General features: G+C 47.5%; 1 protein-coding gene across 1 annotated transcript in view; it reads right to left on the bottom strand.

Annotated features, from left to right (window-relative positions):
- Positions 1 to 20608, bottom strand: part of ACTN2 (actinin alpha 2) — a 146674-nt gene that overhangs the window by 25502 nt on the left and 100564 nt on the right. The window contains exon 13 of the mRNA XM_088477637.1: positions 8127 to 8277. Coding sequence (XP_088333763.1) covers positions 8127 to 8277 — 151 coding nt within the window. The remainder of the gene's footprint in view (positions 1 to 8126; positions 8278 to 20608) is intronic.

The raw sequence follows: 20608 nt of genomic DNA, 5'->3' as shown, positions 1-20608 counted from the left end.
ATACAGCATATACATTTCACATATAAATAAATCAGCAGTAGTCAACTCTATTGGCTGGTGAACTACTTTATATAATTCAAAATTACTGTAATGTGTATATTTTAAGGTTAGAAAGGAATAGTAATCAGATCAGCCGGTGGCTGCAGAGTGCAATGTAAAGATATCAACAGTGCCCTCTACTGTTCAAACGTTTCAATACGGCCTTATCACTACTTTCTACTTCAGGGTCCATAGGGGGTCCACAGGGTTGACCTTGAGGTATAGCTGGATCTGGATCCACGGGCACCACGCAGCTAAAGCTTTAGCTGCTCCCAGGATGCTCTTGGGTCCATCCTCCTCTATACCCTACCCCCGAGCCACAGGCACCTCAGTTTGAGTTGGTGCCCGGCCGGAGTCGGGTCACCCTGCGCAGGGGGGCTGCAGGAGCAGCCCCCAAAGCTTTTTAATTAAAAAAAAAAAAAAGAGTCTGTTAGTTTTTATTTTTAACAGGGGCTCTTCAGTGTGGCAGCGAAGGGCTGTATGTACAGACGCCCACGCTGCCGCTCTTACTCCCCGCTGGTGCTGCAACGCCAGTATCGCACTGGGGATCGCGGCGGGAGGTCAGAGTCTGTACTAGCCGGACTCTGGGGACCTCCCTGGACTGCTGCCGGAGTTGCCAGGGAGAAGGTAAGCCGCGAGTCGCCGATTAGCAGCGGCTCGCGGGTCTTACTATAAATGCAGTCCTTTGCCCCCGGTTCTAGGGGACAGATCGGGGGCTGCTAGCGGTGGTGGCGGGCTACCCCTCTGCGGAGGTATACCCCGTGAGACCACTAGACCACCAGGGATTTCACATGGCAAGCGGGAAGCCGGCAGCCCTAGGGTTAATAGCTAGCCAGGGGAGGAAGCCTTCCCTGTTTAGCGGCTCCTACCCTCAGCTCAGCGCGCCTTTCAGCACGTAGTCTGGCGTTGCTGAGCTGCAGTTACTCGGCCACTCCTCCTCTGAGGTCTCTTGGGTCCATTTTCTCTGTGGCAGCGCAGTTTTCTCATGGAGCACGCGGACCGGTCCCCCTGTGTACCTCTCCCCTGATCAAGGACAGTGTACACAGCGCTATAACCCTCTCAGACTCTGAATCTGGGAGGTTGATTGTAGTGGAAAGGTGCAGTGAGTATATCTTCTCTGCATGGTATGTGACTTTTGCTAGTGCTGCCTGTCTGTGCTTATTTCTACTTACTGTCAGCTTATACCTATCCCTTTACTTCTCCTACAAGCCCTACAGGTGTGTGGGGGAGGGGCATTTCTACAGACCTCACCTATATAAATCACGTATTTGTGAGGTCCGTCACATACAGTTGTGTGCTACACAGTACCATATTGTGGGCTGTTGTTCAGCACACTGGTGAGTGCGCTTGATTCTGCTCTGTTGCCAGATATATTTATTTATATAATATATTTTGTCATGTCGGAAGAGGAGATTGAGCACTCCGTGGCACCGGTGTTGGTCTCCTGCGGACGATGTTCTGCAGGAGTGGATAGGGAGGATTTGTCACAGGATGGCCTGTGTAGACGGTGCCAGGTGGTTTCTGGCCCATCAAAACCTCCTATGACGCAGGAACCACCATGGGCAATGTTTTCTCAGGTGCTGGTGTCTATTGCGGACCATCTGTCAGTCCCGACTGCTGTCCCTACTAGGGCGTTGCCCCAGCCGGCCATCCCCCATTCCCCGGGTGTCCCGCAATTATTGCGGCGCCCCCCCCCGGGTCTCAGTCTGTTGGTCCTTATGCGGGGTTACCTATGTATATACAGGCTTCCCCTGTGACGCAGCAGTCTGTGGTGCACTTCCAGGACCCTGTGGCGGCTCCTCCACCCTGGGTGGATGTGCTCTCCAACTCAGTACAAAATTTGGCGGCCGCGTCTTCGGCTTTTCAGTCAATGCTGCAGAGTGACATGCCTTCAAGGGCGTCAAAACGCACACTAATGGCGCAGGCGGTGCATTTATCGGACTCCGAGGGGTCCTCAGATGATGGGGAGGTTCATGAAGACACTGACTTGGACACATCGGTCCAGGAGGTAGATACCAAGTCGTCCATTAATGTGCGAGCACTGGTTAGGGCGGTGCGAGCCATTCTCCTAATAGAGGATGAAGCACCAGCTCCTAAGTCGAAGTACCCTAGTTTAAAAAAAACTAAGGTGGCTTCTGCGGTGTTTCCCCTGTCTGATCAGTTGACGGATCATAAGGCGGTGGCTTGGCAGGCGCCCAGTAAGAGATTCTTGTCACAGAAGCGGTTGGCTTCTAATTATCCTTTTCACGAGGCACATTGTAAAAAATGGGAAACTCCACCGGCGGTGGATTCCCATGTCACCCGTTTAATAAGGAGCGCTACTCTGCCATTACCGTCTATATCCTCGCTAAAGGATCCCATGGACAGAAAAGTTGAGACTTGCTTAAAGTCCATTTACTCCCTCTCAGGGGCAGTGGCCCGACCGTCCATGGCCATCTCCTGGGTGGCCAAGGCCATTGAGGGTTGGGCCAACGCATTAGAGGACACCTTTCCGGACGATGCTCCGGATGTCCAGAGGGTGTTGTTAGGACAGATGAGAGATGCTGCTTCCTACATTGGAGAAGCCTCTTTGGATGCTAGTCTGCTGACCTCTCGAGTATCGGTTGCAGCAGTGTCTGCCCGCCGATCCTTATGGCTGAGGTCCTGGAGAGCGGACGCTGATTCAAAGAAAGGTCTGGAGGCCTTACCTTTCAAAGGAGAATTGCTATTTGGTCCGGACTTGGACAAAATAGTGGATACCCTGGCTAAATCCAAGTCAGCTTTCCTTCCTTCAGCAGCAACGACTGCCAAGGTCCGGAGCTCGGCCTTTCGTTCCCTTCGGGTTCAGGGTAAGGCAAAAGGTCAGTCCTTCCCGAGGCAGTCGGCGGCTAAGACCCAAGAAGCAAGCCTGGAGTGCTCAGCGCCCTTCTTCCAAGCAGGAGGATAAACCTGCTGCCTGATGGGACGGGCCTCCCTCTGGGGGACCTCAGAGTGGGAGGCCAACTTCTCCAATTTGCCCAGTGTTGGCACAATACCACCACGGATGCCTGGGTTCGAGAAGTAGTCTTTTCGGTTCAGGCCGCCCCACCAGTTTTTTTGAACGAGTCCTTCTCTGGACAAGACCAAAGCTTCCCAGATTCAGGTGGCTATATAATCCTTGCTACAAGCAGGAATCACTGTTCCCGTGCCGCAGTCTCAACGCGGGACGGGGTACTATTTTACTCTGCTTCTGTTACAGAAGCCCAATGGTTCTCATCGCCCTATCCTGAATTTGAAGTCTCTGAACAAATACCTCAGAGTTCCCAAGTTCAGGATGGAAACGTTACGTTCCATCATTCTGGCGATGGAACCCGGGGATTACATGGTCTCCCTGGATCCAGGACGCCTATCTCCACGTGCCCATAGCACCTGCACACCAGCGGTATCAGAGGTTTGCTATCCTGCAACATCACTACCAGTTTCGGGCGTTGCCTTTTGGCCTTTCCACGGCTCCGAGGGTGTTCACCAAGGTGATGGCAATTATGGCCGCCCACCTTCGGGGCCTTGGGTATACGGCTGCTGCCGTATCTGGACGATCTTCTTCTGCTGGCGAGCTCCCCGGAGGTACTTCTTCGACATCTCCACCTGACCATTGCTTGCCTTCAGGCACACGGGTGCTTGATAAATTGGAACAAGTCATCTTTGATCCCATCACAACGGATGGTCCATTTGGGAGCCCTTCTGGATTCTCGTCAACAAAGAATTTTCCTGACTCCAGAAAAGGTGTCCTCCCTACAACTGAGGATACACAGTTGCCTGAGCAGTTGCAGGGTGTCGGTCCACTCAGCAATGAGAGTCCTGGGGTCCATGGTGTCGGCATTCGACATGGTGGAATTTGCCCAGTTCCATTCCAGGCCCCTGCAGGGGCAGATTCTGTCCTAATGGAACGGGTTACCTCACTGGATCCGATCCCAGACGCTGGTCTTGTCCCCGGAAGTGCACCGGTCTCTAGCTTGGTGGCTTCAGCCAGCTCATCTCATCGAGGGTCACCCCTTTTGGATCCCAGACTGGGTTCTGCTTACAACAGATGCTAGTCTCTGGGGTTGGGGGGCAGTGACCAGCTCGTTGTCTCTTCAGGGCCGTTGGTCTGTGGAGGAAGCAGTTCTTCCCATAAACGTTCTGGAGCTGTGGGACGTGTACAGGGCTCTGCTGTCATCAGGCACCGCTCTTCATGGAAGGGCGGTGCAGGTGCAATCCGACAACGCCACCACGGTGGCGTACATCAATCACCAGGGAGGAACTCGCAGTCGGGCGGCGATGTTGGAGGTGTGTCTCGCATCCTGGCTTAGGTGGAGAGCCACCTTCCTGCAATCTTGGCAGTCTTCATCCCGGGAGTCCTCAACTGGGAGGCAGACTTCCTCAGCCGTCATGACGTGCACCCAGGGGAATGCTCGCTTCACCCGGAGGTGTTTCAACTTCTCGTGGACAAATGGGGACTGCCGGAGTTGGACCTGATGGCTTCCCGTCACAACTACGGCTCAAGGCACAAGGGACGCAAGTCTGGTGGACGTGCTGTCGGTGAAATGGACATTTCACCTAGCGTACCTGTTTCCTCCGATCTCCCTGCTGCCTCGGGTGCTAAGAAAAATCAAACAGGATGGAGGCACGTTTCTGCTGGTGGCTTCAGCATGGCCCAGACGTCCTTGGTACTCCGATCTCAAGAGCTTGTCCATCAACGTTCCGTACCTTCTACCTCAGCGTCGGAACCTGCTGTCTCAGGGGCCCTGCCTTTACCCGGATCTGGGTCGACTGTCTTTGACGGCGTGGCTCTTGAGACAGCCGTCTTAAGGTCCCGGGGGTTTTCAAGTTCTGCCATCAGTACCATGCTGAGGGCGCGTAAACCTGCCTCAGCTCAGATTTACCACAGGGTGTGGCACACTTACTTTCAGTGGTGTGAGTCCAGAAACTTTGATCCTCAGGTGTTCAGGGTTTCTAGGATTCTGGCATTTCTTCAGTCAGATCTTGACCTAGGCTTACGTCTGGCCTCCCTGAAGGTTCATGTGTCGGCTATGTCTGTGTGGTTCCAACGTAGGATCGCTACACTGCCTGATGTTCACATCTTTTTCCAAAGTGTTCCTCGAATCCAGCCTCCCTTTGTGCCTCCAGTGGCTCCGTGGGACTTGGCGGTGGTTCTTCGGGACCTGCAGGGACCTCCTTTTGAGCCTCTTGAGTCGGTTGACCTCAAGTGGTTAACACTTAAGACTGTTTTTCTCCTGGCAATTGCTTCAGCCAGGAGGGTATCTGAGTTGGGGGCACTTTCCTGTAGTCCCCCCTTCTTAATTTTTCACCAGGACAGAGGGGTGCTTCGCACTCGTCCTGAGTTTTTGCCTAAAGTAGTTCCACATCAATCAGGAACTTGTGGTGCCTGCTTTTCAGTCACCTGATCTTACAGCTGGTGAGGTTTCGTTGGACGTTGTCCGTGCTCTCAGAGTTTATGTGGATCGGACTGCTTCTGTAAGAAGGTCCAATTCTTTGTTTGTCCTCTTTGGTTTTCATAAGAGGGGTTGGCCTGCCAACAAACAAACTGTTGCCCGTTGGCTTTGTTCTGTTATTTGTGAGGCTTATGTACAGGAAGGTTTACCTGTTCCAGCCTCTGTTAAGGCTCATTCCACTTGGTCTGTGGGTCCTTCTTGGGCTGCTAGACGTGGTGCCTACGCGGGTCAGCTGTGCAAGGCAGCCACTTGGTCTTCCATTCAGACGTTTTTGAGGTTTTATGCATTTGACACATTTGCCTCTCAGGATGCATCCTTTGGGCGCAGGATTCTCCTTTCTGCACAGGAGCGTCCCCGCCCTTAGTTGAACTGCTTTGGGACATCCCCAAGGTCAACCCTGTGGACCCCCTATGAACCCTGAAGTAGAAAACAAGAGATATGGTGAGAACTTACCTTTGTTATCTCTGTTTCTACAAAGTCCATAGGGTCCACAGGGCGCCCACCCTGACGCACCGGACTTCAAATGGGCTGTGTTGCTGGTCACCGGTTTTCCGTCTCCCATTTCTGTGAGTAAGGTTTTCTTGTGTGTTCCAGTCTTCCTTCTCTCTGTTTAGTCTCCTCCTCCGGCCTGGGCTGCTTACCAACTGAGGTGCCTGTGGCTCGGGGGCGGGGTATAGAGGAGGATGGACCGAAGACTATCCTGGGAGTAGGTAAAGTTTTAGCTGCATGGTGCCCGTGGATCCAGATCCAGCTATACCCCAAGGTCAACCCTGTGGACCCTATGGACTTCGTAGAAACAGAGATAACAAAGGTTAAGTTCTTACCATATCTCTTATTGTTTCTCTTATCGAATATTATGGGGACAATCCTATTCCGTGCGAAGGGCCGGCACATCGGACCCATCACAGCCCGACTCGACCCTGAATTCACTAAACTTTGCTCGCTGCCCTATGGGGCTGCAAACAAAATTTGGCAAATCCGGACTGCTGTAAAGTGCGGCCACTGCCGCGATGACTCGCACCGGCGAGATATTTGTGGCTAATAGGATTGATCCCTAAGTGTGATTTTTATATGATGACGTCCAGAAATAATTGAGACTATAATAATTAGCAAATTGCACACATTTTTACATTTTAGAGTATCTTCACTAGATTTGCCTCGCTATCACTTTGCTTCGAGGTTCGGCATTGGCGTGCATACTGCAAAAGCATGTTTGGCGGATGCATCAATGCGGCCAACGGAAAGGGATCCCTCCCCAGCAAACTTTGTTATAAAGTAGCCCATTGGGCATTCCGAAGCTTGATAAATCCAACCTGCATAGCAGCCCCCATAGAAAAATAGCTTTAGTAAACATGCCCCTTTATCATGTAAGCCAGAATCCATAACCTATTGAACCCAAGTGAAGACGGATGACCTGTTATAAATTAAAGACTGTGATAAATCATAGCTCTTGATTTTACGCCTACAGGAATATATCTGTTCTATCTCTGGCCCGTATTCAATTAGCCGCGATAAGTCGGAATCCACGAAAAAGAATCGCGATTGCGACTTTTCACCAGGTGGAAACTTATCTCCGTATTCCATTGCATACACTTTTTTCGCATACGCGAAAAAGCAATCAATGTACAGTAATAGGCGAAAAAGATTAGGTGGAGACAAAAAGTGCAAAATCACTATTTTGGGGTTCAAAGGTGGGGAAACAACTCAGCACCTTGGGATAGCCCCCCAAAAGAATAACTGCATAAAAAAAAATAAAAAAATGAGCAACACCCCAAAAAAGCACTTTGAAAATGGGGCAAAAAAGGGAAAAATGGGGGTACAAACATAAACTAGCGAAATAGACTTTTGGGGGGTCTGCAAGTAGGGGTGAGATGTTTTTTGGATTGCAGGTGCTTGCTTCAGGTGTGTTTTTTTCGTTTTTTAAAACTTTACTTTAGCTTAAACCATGCTTGCACCCATTTTCATGTACTCCAAATTTGACAGGACTGCGTAATGCTAATTTTCACCACTTGTGCAAAGACGCTAATTAGAAGAATTTGACACACCTTAAGTACCCCAAATAGCTTTATTAAGGCTATTCGGGGGCATGTACATTGATCCCCAATGTTAGAGCATCTTTTAGGGGGTGTCAGGCTGATTTCCCCAATTCTGTGAGTACTTTTCGCCTGGTTTGCATTCGCCAGGTTGCGTTTTTGCTTCTTTTGGAATTGAATAGGGCGAATTGCGGGTACAAGCCCGATAAGTTTCTGCGGCTAAAATACTCAATGGATGCGAAAAGTCCGACAGGTGAAAAAGTATCGCGGGTGCGAAGCTAATTGAATACGGGCCTCTATTGTATACAAACAAAAGATTCTTCATAATAAAATATTTATTTTACAACAGAGTACACACTATGTTTGTGGTGGAAACAGAGTAATAAAAACCAAGTGTTGTTGGAACATTCATACAAATTGAAGACTTCTGAGTGATGACTAAATTTAGCCTCTAAAAGAAGAGGGTTTTGAGAAGCTCAAGATAATATTCTTACCAAACTATGCTAGGAATTCTTTTACACAGTACCTATGACACTATTGAATGCCACGGAAATAGTTTTATCAGCTAAATGTCAGCAGCTGTGTGTATGCGAGTGGAACATACTTCAGCTCCTGGGCGATGGCAGCAATCTGCTCCACTCGGTCTTGGCGGGAGGCCAGCTCACTCTCGAAGGCCTCATGCTTCCTCAGTAAGGCGCGCACTTCTGTCAAAGACGCACACTCGTAGTCTTTTTGCATTAGCATTTGTTCCCTTCCTGAAAACATAAATAATAATAAAAAACATTACCAGAATACTATTCAGAAGGACTGAAAAGTGCACACTGTTTGCACCACTGAAATCATAAATCATGATAAATGTTATCACTGCTAAAAACAACATAACAAAAAAATATAGAAATATGTTGGGGCGTGGCCAAGCTGGGCATGCAGTAGCCCTCAAGTGTGTGAGCTCTCCAGCCCTGCTATACCTTTTCAACATCCTGAAACTGACCTCTGAAGTTCTTGGGCTACATAGCCTCTGCAGAGTGGCTAGAATTTATGCTGCGGGGATTCCCTGCTGGTCTGAGGCATCAGCGATGGAGAAATGGATGTCAGCATCTTGGTGGCCTGGTCCCTCCTGTCCCCGGCATCTCAAGCGGAGAACATGTGGTGCCGCGTCCTGTCTCCAGGCTCCATGCAGTCTCCTCTTTGCAGCTTTTGGTGGTTCCGATGCACTTTCGTCTAGCAGCCTCTACAGTTCCTTCTTCAACCAGGTATGGGTGCCTGTGCAGTAGCCATCTGCTTCCGCGGCTCTTCCGGATGCCATCTTGCCTCCTTTTAGCGCGAACTCCATTCGTACTGTACTCCTTGTTTCCCTGGATCCTCTGGTGATTTACTGTTCCCTTCCTTGGTCTCAAGTACATTCAGAGTGATGATGTAACCTGAAATTCAACCTGTCTGGATTTCTGGTGCCTGCCTGTTGGTTTATCTAATTAGTTTGTTGCTGAACTTGGACCATTTATTATAATCTTGGTACACTTCAGCTTGTCCCCGATTGTTTTCTCCTGTGCTTTAACCATCATTGTGAAATCTCCTCAGGGGGCTGTCTCTAGCACACTTGCTTGTTATCTGCATCTGGTTTACCTCTACCTCCCCTGCTGGCCCAGTTAGGTGACTTAGAGACCCAGGTGGCCACAGGGCACAGTAAAATGACTGATATTGGAGGTCAGCTCTTCGGATATACTGTGCATTCTGCTGGGCTTCAGAAGACGGAAGAGGACTTGACTCCTGATGTCCCTTTGGAACACTGGTTGGTCGCTATATATGGCGGGGATGCCTCTAAGGCTCATTCTGCGATCACTTGTTCTCATAATATACCTGCCTGTCCTCTGCCTCTTGGGGCTTCCGCCTGGATGTATTGCGTCTCTATAATTACAGAGATGCTATTACCAGATTTGCCTAGGCAGAGGAGTGTGGTTGGTTATCAGGGGTTCCTAAGGTATGCCAATGTTGAGTATTGGTATACAGGGTGGACAGACCAGTTTGGTTGGTTATATGTATTCTCTGTGTGTTTTATTCTTCTCTTCGTGCACAGCACTTCTATGGTTTATATTAGGTTTTCAGCTTCTACTTGCAGTGTTGCTTACTGTGGGAAAGTAGTTTAAACATTGTTTCTCCACTCAAATTGGGATGGTTGGTCCTTTCCTACGTTTTATGGGTATCTGGAGATGTTTAAAAGTGTATTTCATAGCGCAGCGCCGATATGATCCTTTTAAGTTATTTCTACACATTTTGATTTACATTGGAACCAGTTGGAATGGTGTGGGGGTGAATGGTACCTTCAGGCCTTCGGCTTATTGCTTCACCTTCATAGGGCTCTGATGCTGTGGGTCCTCTGGGGTTTGCACATTATTATTTTTTTTTAGATACATATGTGTCCTCTTAGATCCTTGCCGATCGCGCTACAAATGTGCACATGCATTGCGCCATGCGATTACCTGCAGCAGAATACGCTACGGTATGCTATGGCGAGCACTGCAATCGCACAATGCAATCCTATGGAGTCACAGGTGCGAAAGCAATGCGTATAAACGCTCGCGGGCGCGCGCCTCGTGCCATGCGTACGCAGCAAAGATGCAGGAGGACATACTTGTATGTCCTCCATATACTTGCTTGATTCTGATATGATTGAACGACATATGTGTTATTAGTGATCTTGGTATGGTGCCCATTGTTTTCTACTCCTCAAGGGACCCATTCAACACTCGGTCTTACATAGTGGCAACAAACTTTGATATCAAAACTCTGTTTATTGTCCATATTAAATTTTTCTTTGCGTTATATGACATTATGTTATCTTATGGGCTGTGCTCTTTTCTCCTATGTCACATATGTGCATATTGTTTTTTATGCTTTCTTCTATGTATTGACTACGTTATGTAACATTGAAAAACATTCCTATAAATTAAAACTAGAGATATGCGCGGACCCCGTGTTTTGGTTTCTGTATCTAACTGGTGTTTTGGATCTAGATTTGGCTTTGGCAAAATCACCCTTGTGTGTTTTGGTTTTGGATCTGGATTTTTTTTTTAAAAGATCAAAAAAAACAGCTAAAAATCACAAAATTTGGGCCTTTTTTTGTTCCTACAGAAAAATTTACCTCAATAACACATATTTCCAGTCATTTCTAGTCAATTTTGACCACCTCACAGCTCACAATATTGATTTCATCCAGTTTAGGCCAAAAGGTTGCATCCAACTAGCTGGCTGACTAAGCTAAGCGACAGCAGTGGACGGCACTAACATGTGGCAGTTCAGCTTTCAACACTTATTAATTAGTCTTACACATCTATACTTTACACTGCACTGTCACTCTTTTTCCATTTTTCGTGTGAGGCCCTGGGCTGGACATATTTCGGGGTGCACTGCGCCCCGGACGTGAACCCCTTAGTGTTAGGGACTGCTAGTGACAGAGAAGCCGTGACGTGGCCTAGCAGCTTTCCATGTATTTGCAAATGCATGCAACCAATATCTCTGAATTTCTATGACCATATAGTCAGTGGCGTAACTAGGGTATTTGGAGCCCAGGGCAAATTTGAAAAGGGAGGCCCCCCCCCCCCCGATGTGTGTACGGCAAAAAATGGGCGTGGTCACTTAAAAATGGGGCGTTTCAACATGACACACCCCTTTATTTTCACGCTGAACATTCCTATCCATATGCATCTTAACCCCAGTAGTACCCCTTATACAGTACCCCCAGTATGCAGTTGTGGTCCCTCTTATGCAGGCCCATAGTAGTGCCCCTTATACAGTATCCCCAGTAGTGGTCCCTCTTATACAGCCCCCGATTAGTTCCCTTTACTCAGTACCCCAGTAGTGGCCCCCCCAAATACAGTGCCCCATGTAGTGATGTAGTGTTCCCCCTTATGCAGTGCCCCAAGTAGCAGTCCCCACAATGCAGTGCGCCCAGTAGCGGTATCCCCTTATGCAGTGCCCTTTGTATAGTGACCCCAGTAGTAGTCCCCCCCCTATGCAGTGCCCTTTATATAGTGCCCCCAGCAGTAGTCCCTGCCATGCAGTTTTCCCATTAGTGATCCCCCTTATGCAGGCACCCAGAAGTGATCCCCCCTATCCAGTGCCCCCTGTAGTGGCCCTTCCTATTATTGCCCCCAGTAGTGTCCCCCCAGTGCAGTGCCTCTAGTAGTAGGCCCCTTTTATAATGCCCCCAGTGGTAGTTCCCCCCCCCAAGTAGTAGTCCCCAGTAGAGGTTCCCCCTCCCGATTAAGTGCCCCCAATAATAGCCTCCCTCCCCCAGTACAGGTCCTCCCAATAATGGTGCCCCCAGTAGTAGCCACCCCTCCCCCGTTGTGCCCCCAACCCCAGTAAAGGTCCCCCCAGAAGTAGGCACCCCCCTCCCCCGTTGTGCCCCCAGTAGTGCAGACAGGTTTAAAAAATATATATATAAAAATATACTTACCTGAATCCAAGCTGCTGCTCCGGACCGCGACACCGCTCCCGCCGCCTCTGCCCGCCAGTCCTCCCGGGCTGGCGCACTCAGCATTATGGGAGAGACGTCATGATGTCATGACGTCTGTCCCATTACCCACTGCAGGAGCCGGACGGAAGCCCGGCTCTTGCAGTGGGTGCTGCAGTAGTCATTGAGAGTCTATCTGACTCTCATTGGCTGCTGTTTAACACACGCATCGCCGATGCACAATTTAACAAACCAATCAGTTCAGCGACAGGGACTGCCACTTGTGGCTGAAATTATTGGTTTGTTTGGGCCCAAATGATCCAAGCTGCCAATGCACAGTGGGCATTGGCGGCAATAATCTCCATGCACAAATGGCTTTACAATATAGGTAAGATGGATCAGATGTCATCATCATCATTGTCATCATCATCCCCATCAGTGTGTACATCCTCTTCACACAATATTAATTTGTCCCCGCTGGAATCCACCATTACAGGTGCCTCTGTATTTTGTTGAGTGAATTGCTTGTAAAGGTCTTCCTTGTGGAACTTGTAATTCATTTTAATGAACATCATATTTTTCACATTTTGGGGAAGTAACCTCCCACACCGATCGCTGACAAGGTTCCCGGCTGCGCTGCAACTTAAATAAAGTAAAGCCAGTTTGTGTAAGGGCCTCCAAATTGACTCTTTTCCTGCCAGTAGTGAAATGGACATTCTGACATGCCTATTTGGATGCCTAAAATAGTCATCAACCATCCTCTGAATGGTGACAGTGTCAGAAGAAGTCACAGTAGACATTTCAGTAATTATAGGCAGTTCTTTCAGAACCGACCAGATGTCATCATCAGATTTTGCTGTACGTCGAAAAAAAAGACACAATGTATGACTTAAACCTAGGATCAAGTAAAATATAGTGATCTGATTTCAAGAGATTGACGACCCTTGGATCCTGGCGAAGTGAATCAAGGGCTTGATCCACAAGTCCATTTCAGCTCCTCCTTCAGTTTCTCCAGCTGTTTTTGCAAAAGTCTGATGAGGGGAATGACCTGACTCAAGCTGGCAGTGTCTGAACTAACTTCACATGTGGCAAGTTCAAAGGGTTTGAGAACCTTGCACAACATGGTCATTTTTCTCCAGTGCGCTTGAGTAAGGTGCATTCCCGCTCCACGCCCTATGTCATAGAATTCCACCTAGTTACTACCTGTTGCTTCAGCTGATGGCAGGGCAAATTCAACAGTACTTGCTGGTGCTGCAATCTTTGACATGCAGTTGCTGAATGTCGAAATTGTCCTGACATTTTTCAGGCCACCGAGAGCATATCCTGTACACCCCTATTACTTGTCCACCAAATTAATTGTGTGGGCAAAACATGGGACGTGCTGGAAATTTGCTCATATGTAATGCTCTCACAATATTGGTGGCATTGTCAGAAATTACAAATCCCGAGGAGAGTGCAAGCGGGGTAAGCCATTTTGCAATGATATCATTGAGTATTCTTAAGAGGTTTTCAGTGGCATGCCTCTTAGTAAAACCGGTGATGCACAGAGTAGCCTGCCTCTGAATGAGCTGGCATTTGTTAGATGCTGCTGCTATTTGCACCATTGTAGGCAATACACCTATCCAGTGGGCTGTAACAGTCATGTAATCCTTAGTCTGCCCTGTCCAGCTTGTCCACATATCAGTGGTCAAGTGCACAGTGAGTACAACGGCATTTCAGAGGATATTAATAAGGTTTTTATATAATGTCCTTGTACAGACTGGGAATTGCTGTTCTAGTGAAGTGAAATCTAGAAGGGACCTGATAGCAGGGACACAGGACCTCAATTAACTGTCTAAAACCCACTACATTAATGGCAGATACTGGACGCACATCTAATACCAGCATAGCTGTTATGGCGTCAGTAATCCGCTGCGCAACTGGATGACTGCTGTCATACCTGCTCCCCCTTGCAAAGGATTGTTTGTCAGTCCATTGTTTTGTTAAAGTACTACAAGTAGTCTTCCTCCTGGTCCCCTTCTGGGATGAAGATCCACTCACAGCAGCTGCAGCAACAGGCGTAGCAGTCAAGGATCCTTCTGAAGAATCACGGATAGGAGATGAGTCAGTCATTTTTCTTCGGAAATTGGATGCAGGACTACTTCCGATGAAGATTGAGGATGTTGATTATTCAGGTGTTGGTGGTGGAGATCACAGGCGCTTGGATGTAACAGCGAGGAGGGAGCAGTTAGGTGACACTGGACTGCTCATTGTTACATTTTTGTTAGCCAAACTGTCTACATTTTGCAAACACTTTTGATGAATGCGCTGCAAGTGACGCAAAAGGGAGGAGGTTCCTAGATGGTTAAGATCCTTACTTCTACTCACTCTTGCTTTGCAAAGTGTACAGATGGCTTGACAGTTGTTGTCCGGATTTGGGTGGAAATAATTCCACACATGAGAGGTGAATTTTTTTGCCTTTTGCCAAGGCATGACAATGGGCTTTTTCATACCATGGGCAACAACTGTTGCCAGATTTGCACAAAAAACATCCTCCTCAGCATCAACATCCTCATCAGCAACATTCTCATCATCCTTACTAGTGGCAGCGCCAATTACTACAGGAATATCATATCATCATCATCAGCCTGGTGCAATTCCTCAGAAGCATCCTCGATTTCTATGTCAGCAATATGTTCACTGCCCTTCCCCACATTTACAGAGGGCACACAAATGTTGGAAGGAGGATACTCTTTAAGTACACTATTTAAAAGGTTGGTTTCTGTGTCTTACTCGTCTTAACAATTACATTTTTTTATACATCTACTACAAGCAGAGGGGCTTAAATCATCACAACTTGAACCACTAGTCATAAATAAAGGCCAAGGCCTTATCCTTTCCTTGCCACTTCGTGTAGTGAATGGCATATTGACAATTTTTTGTTTCTCTAAAGCTAATTTAGCTTTAGATTTTTTTTTCTTTAACAGGGTAAAGGTTGATTTTACATGGCCTGACTTAAGCCCTGGGGAATCGGCCTTCATAGATGACGTTGACGGCCTTGCATCGTCATCATAACTGCTGCCGGCAGCTACAAGACTGGTATGTGGTTCTTGCTCTCCTGTCATGTGACTGTCCTCCATACTCACTGCGGTCTTGCAGCAGTGTCACCAAGCTAACTTGCGGCTAATGCACACAACAACACACACAAAAAAAAAATATTTTTAAAACTGGGGAAGAGGACCCCTGAACGAGGCAGCAGCTCCATGATAAATGACACAGGCAGCATCCCTGCGCAGCTACGTTGCTGATAAGTTTGGCTATTTATTCCTGCCTGACTTGGATTTCAAAACGAGGCAAAACATCATCCTGTCAAATTACTGCGGGTTTTGGATTACATAAAAGTCTCCACGATCTGCACCATTTTCACTCTGGCTGTGGAGAGTGTAGTGAACGGATGTGCTGTGTCCATTAAAGAGCTGCTTTATCTGTCCAGGGCAGGGGCTGCTGTGTCCATCCAGGGCTGGGGTTGCTGTGTCCATCCAGAGGCATTGGCTGCTGTGTCCATCTAGGGCAGGGGCTGATGTGTCCATCCAGGGGCAGTGGCTGCTGTGTCCATCCAGGGGCTGCTGTGTCCATCCAGGGGTTGTTGTGTCCATCTAGGGCAGGGGCTGCTGTGTCCATCCAGGGGCTTCTGTGTCTATCCAGGGGCTGCTGTATCCATCCATGGTCTGCTGTGTCCATCCAGGGCAGGGCTGCTGTGTCCATCCAGGGGTTTCTGTGTCCATCCAGGGACTGCTGTGTCCATCCAGGGGTTATTGTGTCCATCTAGGGCAAGGGCTGCTGTGTCCATCCAAGGGCTTCTGTGTCCATCCAGGGCACGGTCTGCTGTGTCCATCTAGGAGTTTCTGAGTCCATCCAGGGGCAGGGGCTGCTCTGTCCATCCAAGGGTGCCCAGTATATAAATAAATAAAAGCTAATAATATAATCAATAAAAAAATAATATTTTTTTTTTGTGCTGTACCCCAGTGTACTATATTATTATTATTTTACTGTGACGCTACCTGTCAGACCGCAGTGTAATATTCATACACGTATTGTTTATGACACTGTAAGTAGAAAACGCAGTGTATTCATAAAAAATATTGTGACACTAAGTGGAAAACGCAGAGTATTCGTAAAAAATATTGACACGTTTAGTGGAAACGCAATGTATACATAAAAAATATTGTGACACTGTAAGTGGAACCGCAGTGTAATATTCAACACGTATTAAATTAATTTGTGACACTGTAAGTGGAAACTTTACAATTTTACAATTTAATAACAAAGTTAGCAATAAAAAAATGCAACTTTTCACTTCTTTCTCAATCATGATTAAATGAGTCTACACGCCGACTACAAGACCACAACAAAGAGTTAAATAACATGCATAATATATTAAACATAATGACATCACAAACTCCTCAGCTGAGATTCACATAAACATATTTTCAAAAGGTGACAATAGATGTTATGGTTTAAAAAATGGTATAAAGCAGCTAAAACTGCGTTCTCTGATATAGTGTCCCTACTCCCTACCCATGGCCCTTCTACCTAAATTTCAGCGAGTCAGAGGGGCAACTCCATGCAACCGTATTCCAGAGTGCAGCTGCTGCTCCTGTAGCCCAGGTCAGTAGATGTGTAGGGGGTGTGGTGAAATGGACTAAAATGGAGCTCACATCCACTAAAGTGGACAATGAATCCCCAATCTAACAGGGAGCGCAGCTGTAATTTATACACAATACAGGATGGGATAACAATATAGGCTTGGGTGCTGGTATAATCTGGGGTGATGGTATAGGCTGGGGTAACGATATAAACTGGGGTTATAGGCTGAGGTGATGCCTGGGCATAACACCAGAAAAGCCACATCTTGGGTGTGGAATTATTTTAACCCAAATCCTGACAGTTGTGAAGGCATCTGTACCATTTGTAAAGCCAAAATTAATAGAGATAGGGACCTTAACCATCTAGGAACCTCCACCCTGTTACGTCATCTGCAGTGCATCCATCAAAAACGTTTTTGCAAAATTCAGAAACTTTGGCTAAAAAAGTAACAACAAGCAGTCCAGTGTCAGCTAGCTCCCTTCTCTCTGCTAGATCCAAGCACCTGCCATCTTCACCACCAACACCTTCATCAACAATATCCTCGATCATGAAGAGATTGGTTTGTTTGGGCCCCCACAAAACAAGCTACCAATGGGCAGCTGACATTGCTGGCAATGATCTCTACGTGCACAAACTGGCTATACAGTTGCTGTCACCATCATCATCATCCGATTCCTCATCCTCATCAGTGTATACATCATCTTCACACAATATTAATTTGTCCTCACTGGAATCCACCATTACAGGTGCCTCTGTAATTTTTGCACGTAATTGACAGTGAAGGTCTTTGTTGTAGAATTTGTAGTTCATTTTGATGGACATAGGCCCTCATTCAGAGCCACTCGCTAGCGGCAGTACGCTCGTTCCGAGCGATGTTCGCACATCTGCGCATGCGTACGGTTTTTAGTACGCATGCGCGAACCAGTCAGTGCGGCCGAAAATCGTTGGTACGCAATATAGCGAGGGCCTGCTATTTTGAGTGACAGAATGAGGCGTATGTGGGTGGTAACAGGGGAAGGTGCTTGAAAACGGGGAGTGGAGATCCGAACGCAGGCGTGCTTAAAGGTCAAAACGGGCGTTTTAAGGGAGTGTATAATTAATACAGCAGCGTCATTGACCACGTCACTTGTTTTTTTTTAACTCAGAACTGCTCGCAAAATAGCGGTTGAAAACACCAACCACAAGAATAGCGAGCAGTTCATACGCTGTACGATGTACTTGATGAATCTAATAAATAGCGGACATGACGTATGATGCGTGCGGCCAGGGGGCGTTTTTATCAAATAAACGAGCGTATGTTTTGCTCGCTCGTTCAGACTTAGAGGTGTGAACAGACTGCAATTTGCGAACGGATCATTTGAATAGCCACCCCTTGTTTTTGAACGAACGACCGCAAATAGCGAACGGCTCTGAATCAGGCCCATAATCTTTTCCACATTTTGGAAAAGATTATAGGCCAATCACTGACAAGGTTCCCGGCTGTGCTGAAAACTCTTTCTGAGTACACACTGGAGAGTGGGCAGCTCAAGTAAAGCAAAGCCAGTTTGTGCAAGGGCCTCCAAATTACCTTTTTTTCCAGCCAGTAGTCAAACGGACTGTCTGACGTGCCTATTTGGATACTATCATTAACATTTTTTAAATAGTCCTCAACCATTCTTTGAATGGTGACCGTATCAGATGGAGTCACGGTAGAGGTGTCATTAATATTAGGCAATTCTGACCCGACCAGATGTCAGAAGTTAATACTTGGTTGTGTTGACTCATCTGCATCACTAGTGGGTGTTTTGAAAATTTAGTTTTTTGTTGGCAGATGCACTTGCCGGAGAAGCTGAAGGAGAAGCCACCGCTGCATCAAGTGCCACTTGAGCTGACAATTTGCTTACCAACAGCTCTTTACATCTCTTCAGATCTGTGTCCACTGGGAAGAAAGACACATCTTCCCTTCTGTGATGAAAATCCACTCCCAGGAACAGGCATGGCGCTCAAGGATTCTCAAGAAAGACACAATGTAAGACTTAAACCTTAAATCTTGCATTTGCTCTGTTCGGCTTGTCCACATATCTGTGATCAAGTGGACTGTGGATACAATGGCATTTTGGAGGCCACTAACTATGTTTTTTTAATGTTCCTGTACAGGTTGGGAAATGCTTTTCAAGTGGAATCTTTGCAAAGGATTATTTAACAGTCAATTGTTTTGGAAAGCTCTACTGGTAGTCTTCCCGGTTCCCTTCTGGGATGACAATCCACTCCCAGTAGCAGCAGAAGAAGGCATGGTGCTCAAGGATTCTCAAGAAAGACACAACGTAAGCATCACATGTCTCGGACAGATTATGGATGTGGCCCGTATTTGGGGAGTTGGCTAGACCTATGCCTGCGGCGCAGAGTCTAATGTGCCAGCGGCATTCACCAGGGACCCTCGCAAGAAGGTATGGACTTGGCTGCGTCCTACACACATGTCGTGGCCCTCAGGATAGGTTCCCTTATACAGGTGCTGGTAAACTCTGGAGGCAGAGAAGATGTATAGCTTAGTCGACAGGCTGGGTCAGAACCAAATGGACTTAGACGGTACCTGGGAGCAGGCGTAAACAGATCACAGGGAAAAGTCGAAGTCAAAACCAGATATCAGATGCAGTACCAGGGGTCAGGCAAAGTCAGGGTCACAAACGAAGCCAAGGTCAGAAACAGGTAACAGAATATCACAGGAACGCTGGAGTATGGTAAATTAGCCTATACTCTGGCACTGGAGTGCTCACAGAGTCTTCCTTAAATAAGCAGGGCTACCCCAGTCACTTCCTGTGACATTGCTAAGGGCATGTGTATGGTCCTTTAAATTTTCAGCACATCGGCGCTCACACCCATAGGGAGCCGCGGCCACCTGCATCCGTAAGGGGAAGAAGAGGCAGAGACCAGCGGGGGATGCCAGTGACGCACCACCCGCTACCCCTCTGCAGACCAGCGCCGCCGGACCCGGTAAGTTAGTGCTGGAGTCTGGCGCAGTGTGACATTACTCCCTCCTCTAGGGGTGGGCACCAAACACCCCACAAACGGCTTGCCAGGAAACATCTTTTGGAATTTCTGAAGAAGTCGGAGTGCATGAATATCTGAGGCCTTGATCCAACAGCGCTCCTCTGGACCATATCCTTTCCAGTCCACCAAGAACTGGACTATACCTCGGGACATCCTGGAGTCTAAAATCTGCTTCACCTTGTACTCCTCCTGATGATCTACTGGAATAGCTGCTGGAGGATCACAGGGCTTCGAAAATCTATTCAGAACCAGCGGTTTCAAAAGGGAAACGTGAAAAACATTCAGAACCTTAAGCGTGCCAGGAAGTTTTCAAAGATAAGCCACAGGATTTATCGCTTGGAGAATCTGAAATTGCCCAATAAACCTGGGAGCAGACTTCATTGTAGGTACCCTCAGACGTAATTTTTTGGTTGAGAGTCATACTCTGTCACCCGCACACAGTAAAGGAACCTTCCTCCTCCTTCTGTCTGCCACCATCTCGTATCGTGAAGATGCTCTGCACAAGTTCCTCTTAACGTCCCTCAAGATATTGAGGAATCGTTTAACTGTATCATGGACAACTGATGGGGTATTGACCCAAAGTCTGGTAATTCTGGTAACGCAGGGTGTAACCCATACTGTATGAAGAATGGAGAATGACCCGCTGACTCATGAAACAAGTTGTTATGAGCAAATTCAGCCCAAGGAAGTAAAGCAACCCAATCATCCTGATTGGCCGACACATACATACGAATTAATTTTTCCAAATCTTGATTTACCCGTTCCGTCTGACCGTTACTCTGAGGATGATAGGCCGAGGAAAAGCTTAGTTTGCCCCCAAAACATTTACATAATGCCTTCCAGAATTTGGAAGTATATTGCACCCCACGATCTAACACAATGTCCTTTGGAAATCCATGCAACCGGAAAATCTCACTTATAAAAGCCTCTGCTAACTTTGGAGCCGAAGTTAATCCTTTTAATGGAACAAAGTGTGCAGC

The sequence above is a fragment of the Taudactylus pleione genome, unplaced genomic scaffold (genome assembly GCF_031769625.1).
Source record: "Taudactylus pleione unplaced genomic scaffold, aTauple2 ptg000201l, whole genome shotgun sequence".
Classification (NCBI taxonomy): Eukaryota; Metazoa; Chordata; class Amphibia; order Anura; family Myobatrachidae; genus Taudactylus; species Taudactylus pleione.
Note: the sequence above shows the minus strand (reverse complement) of the source record. Positions and strands in the feature narration are given on the sequence as shown.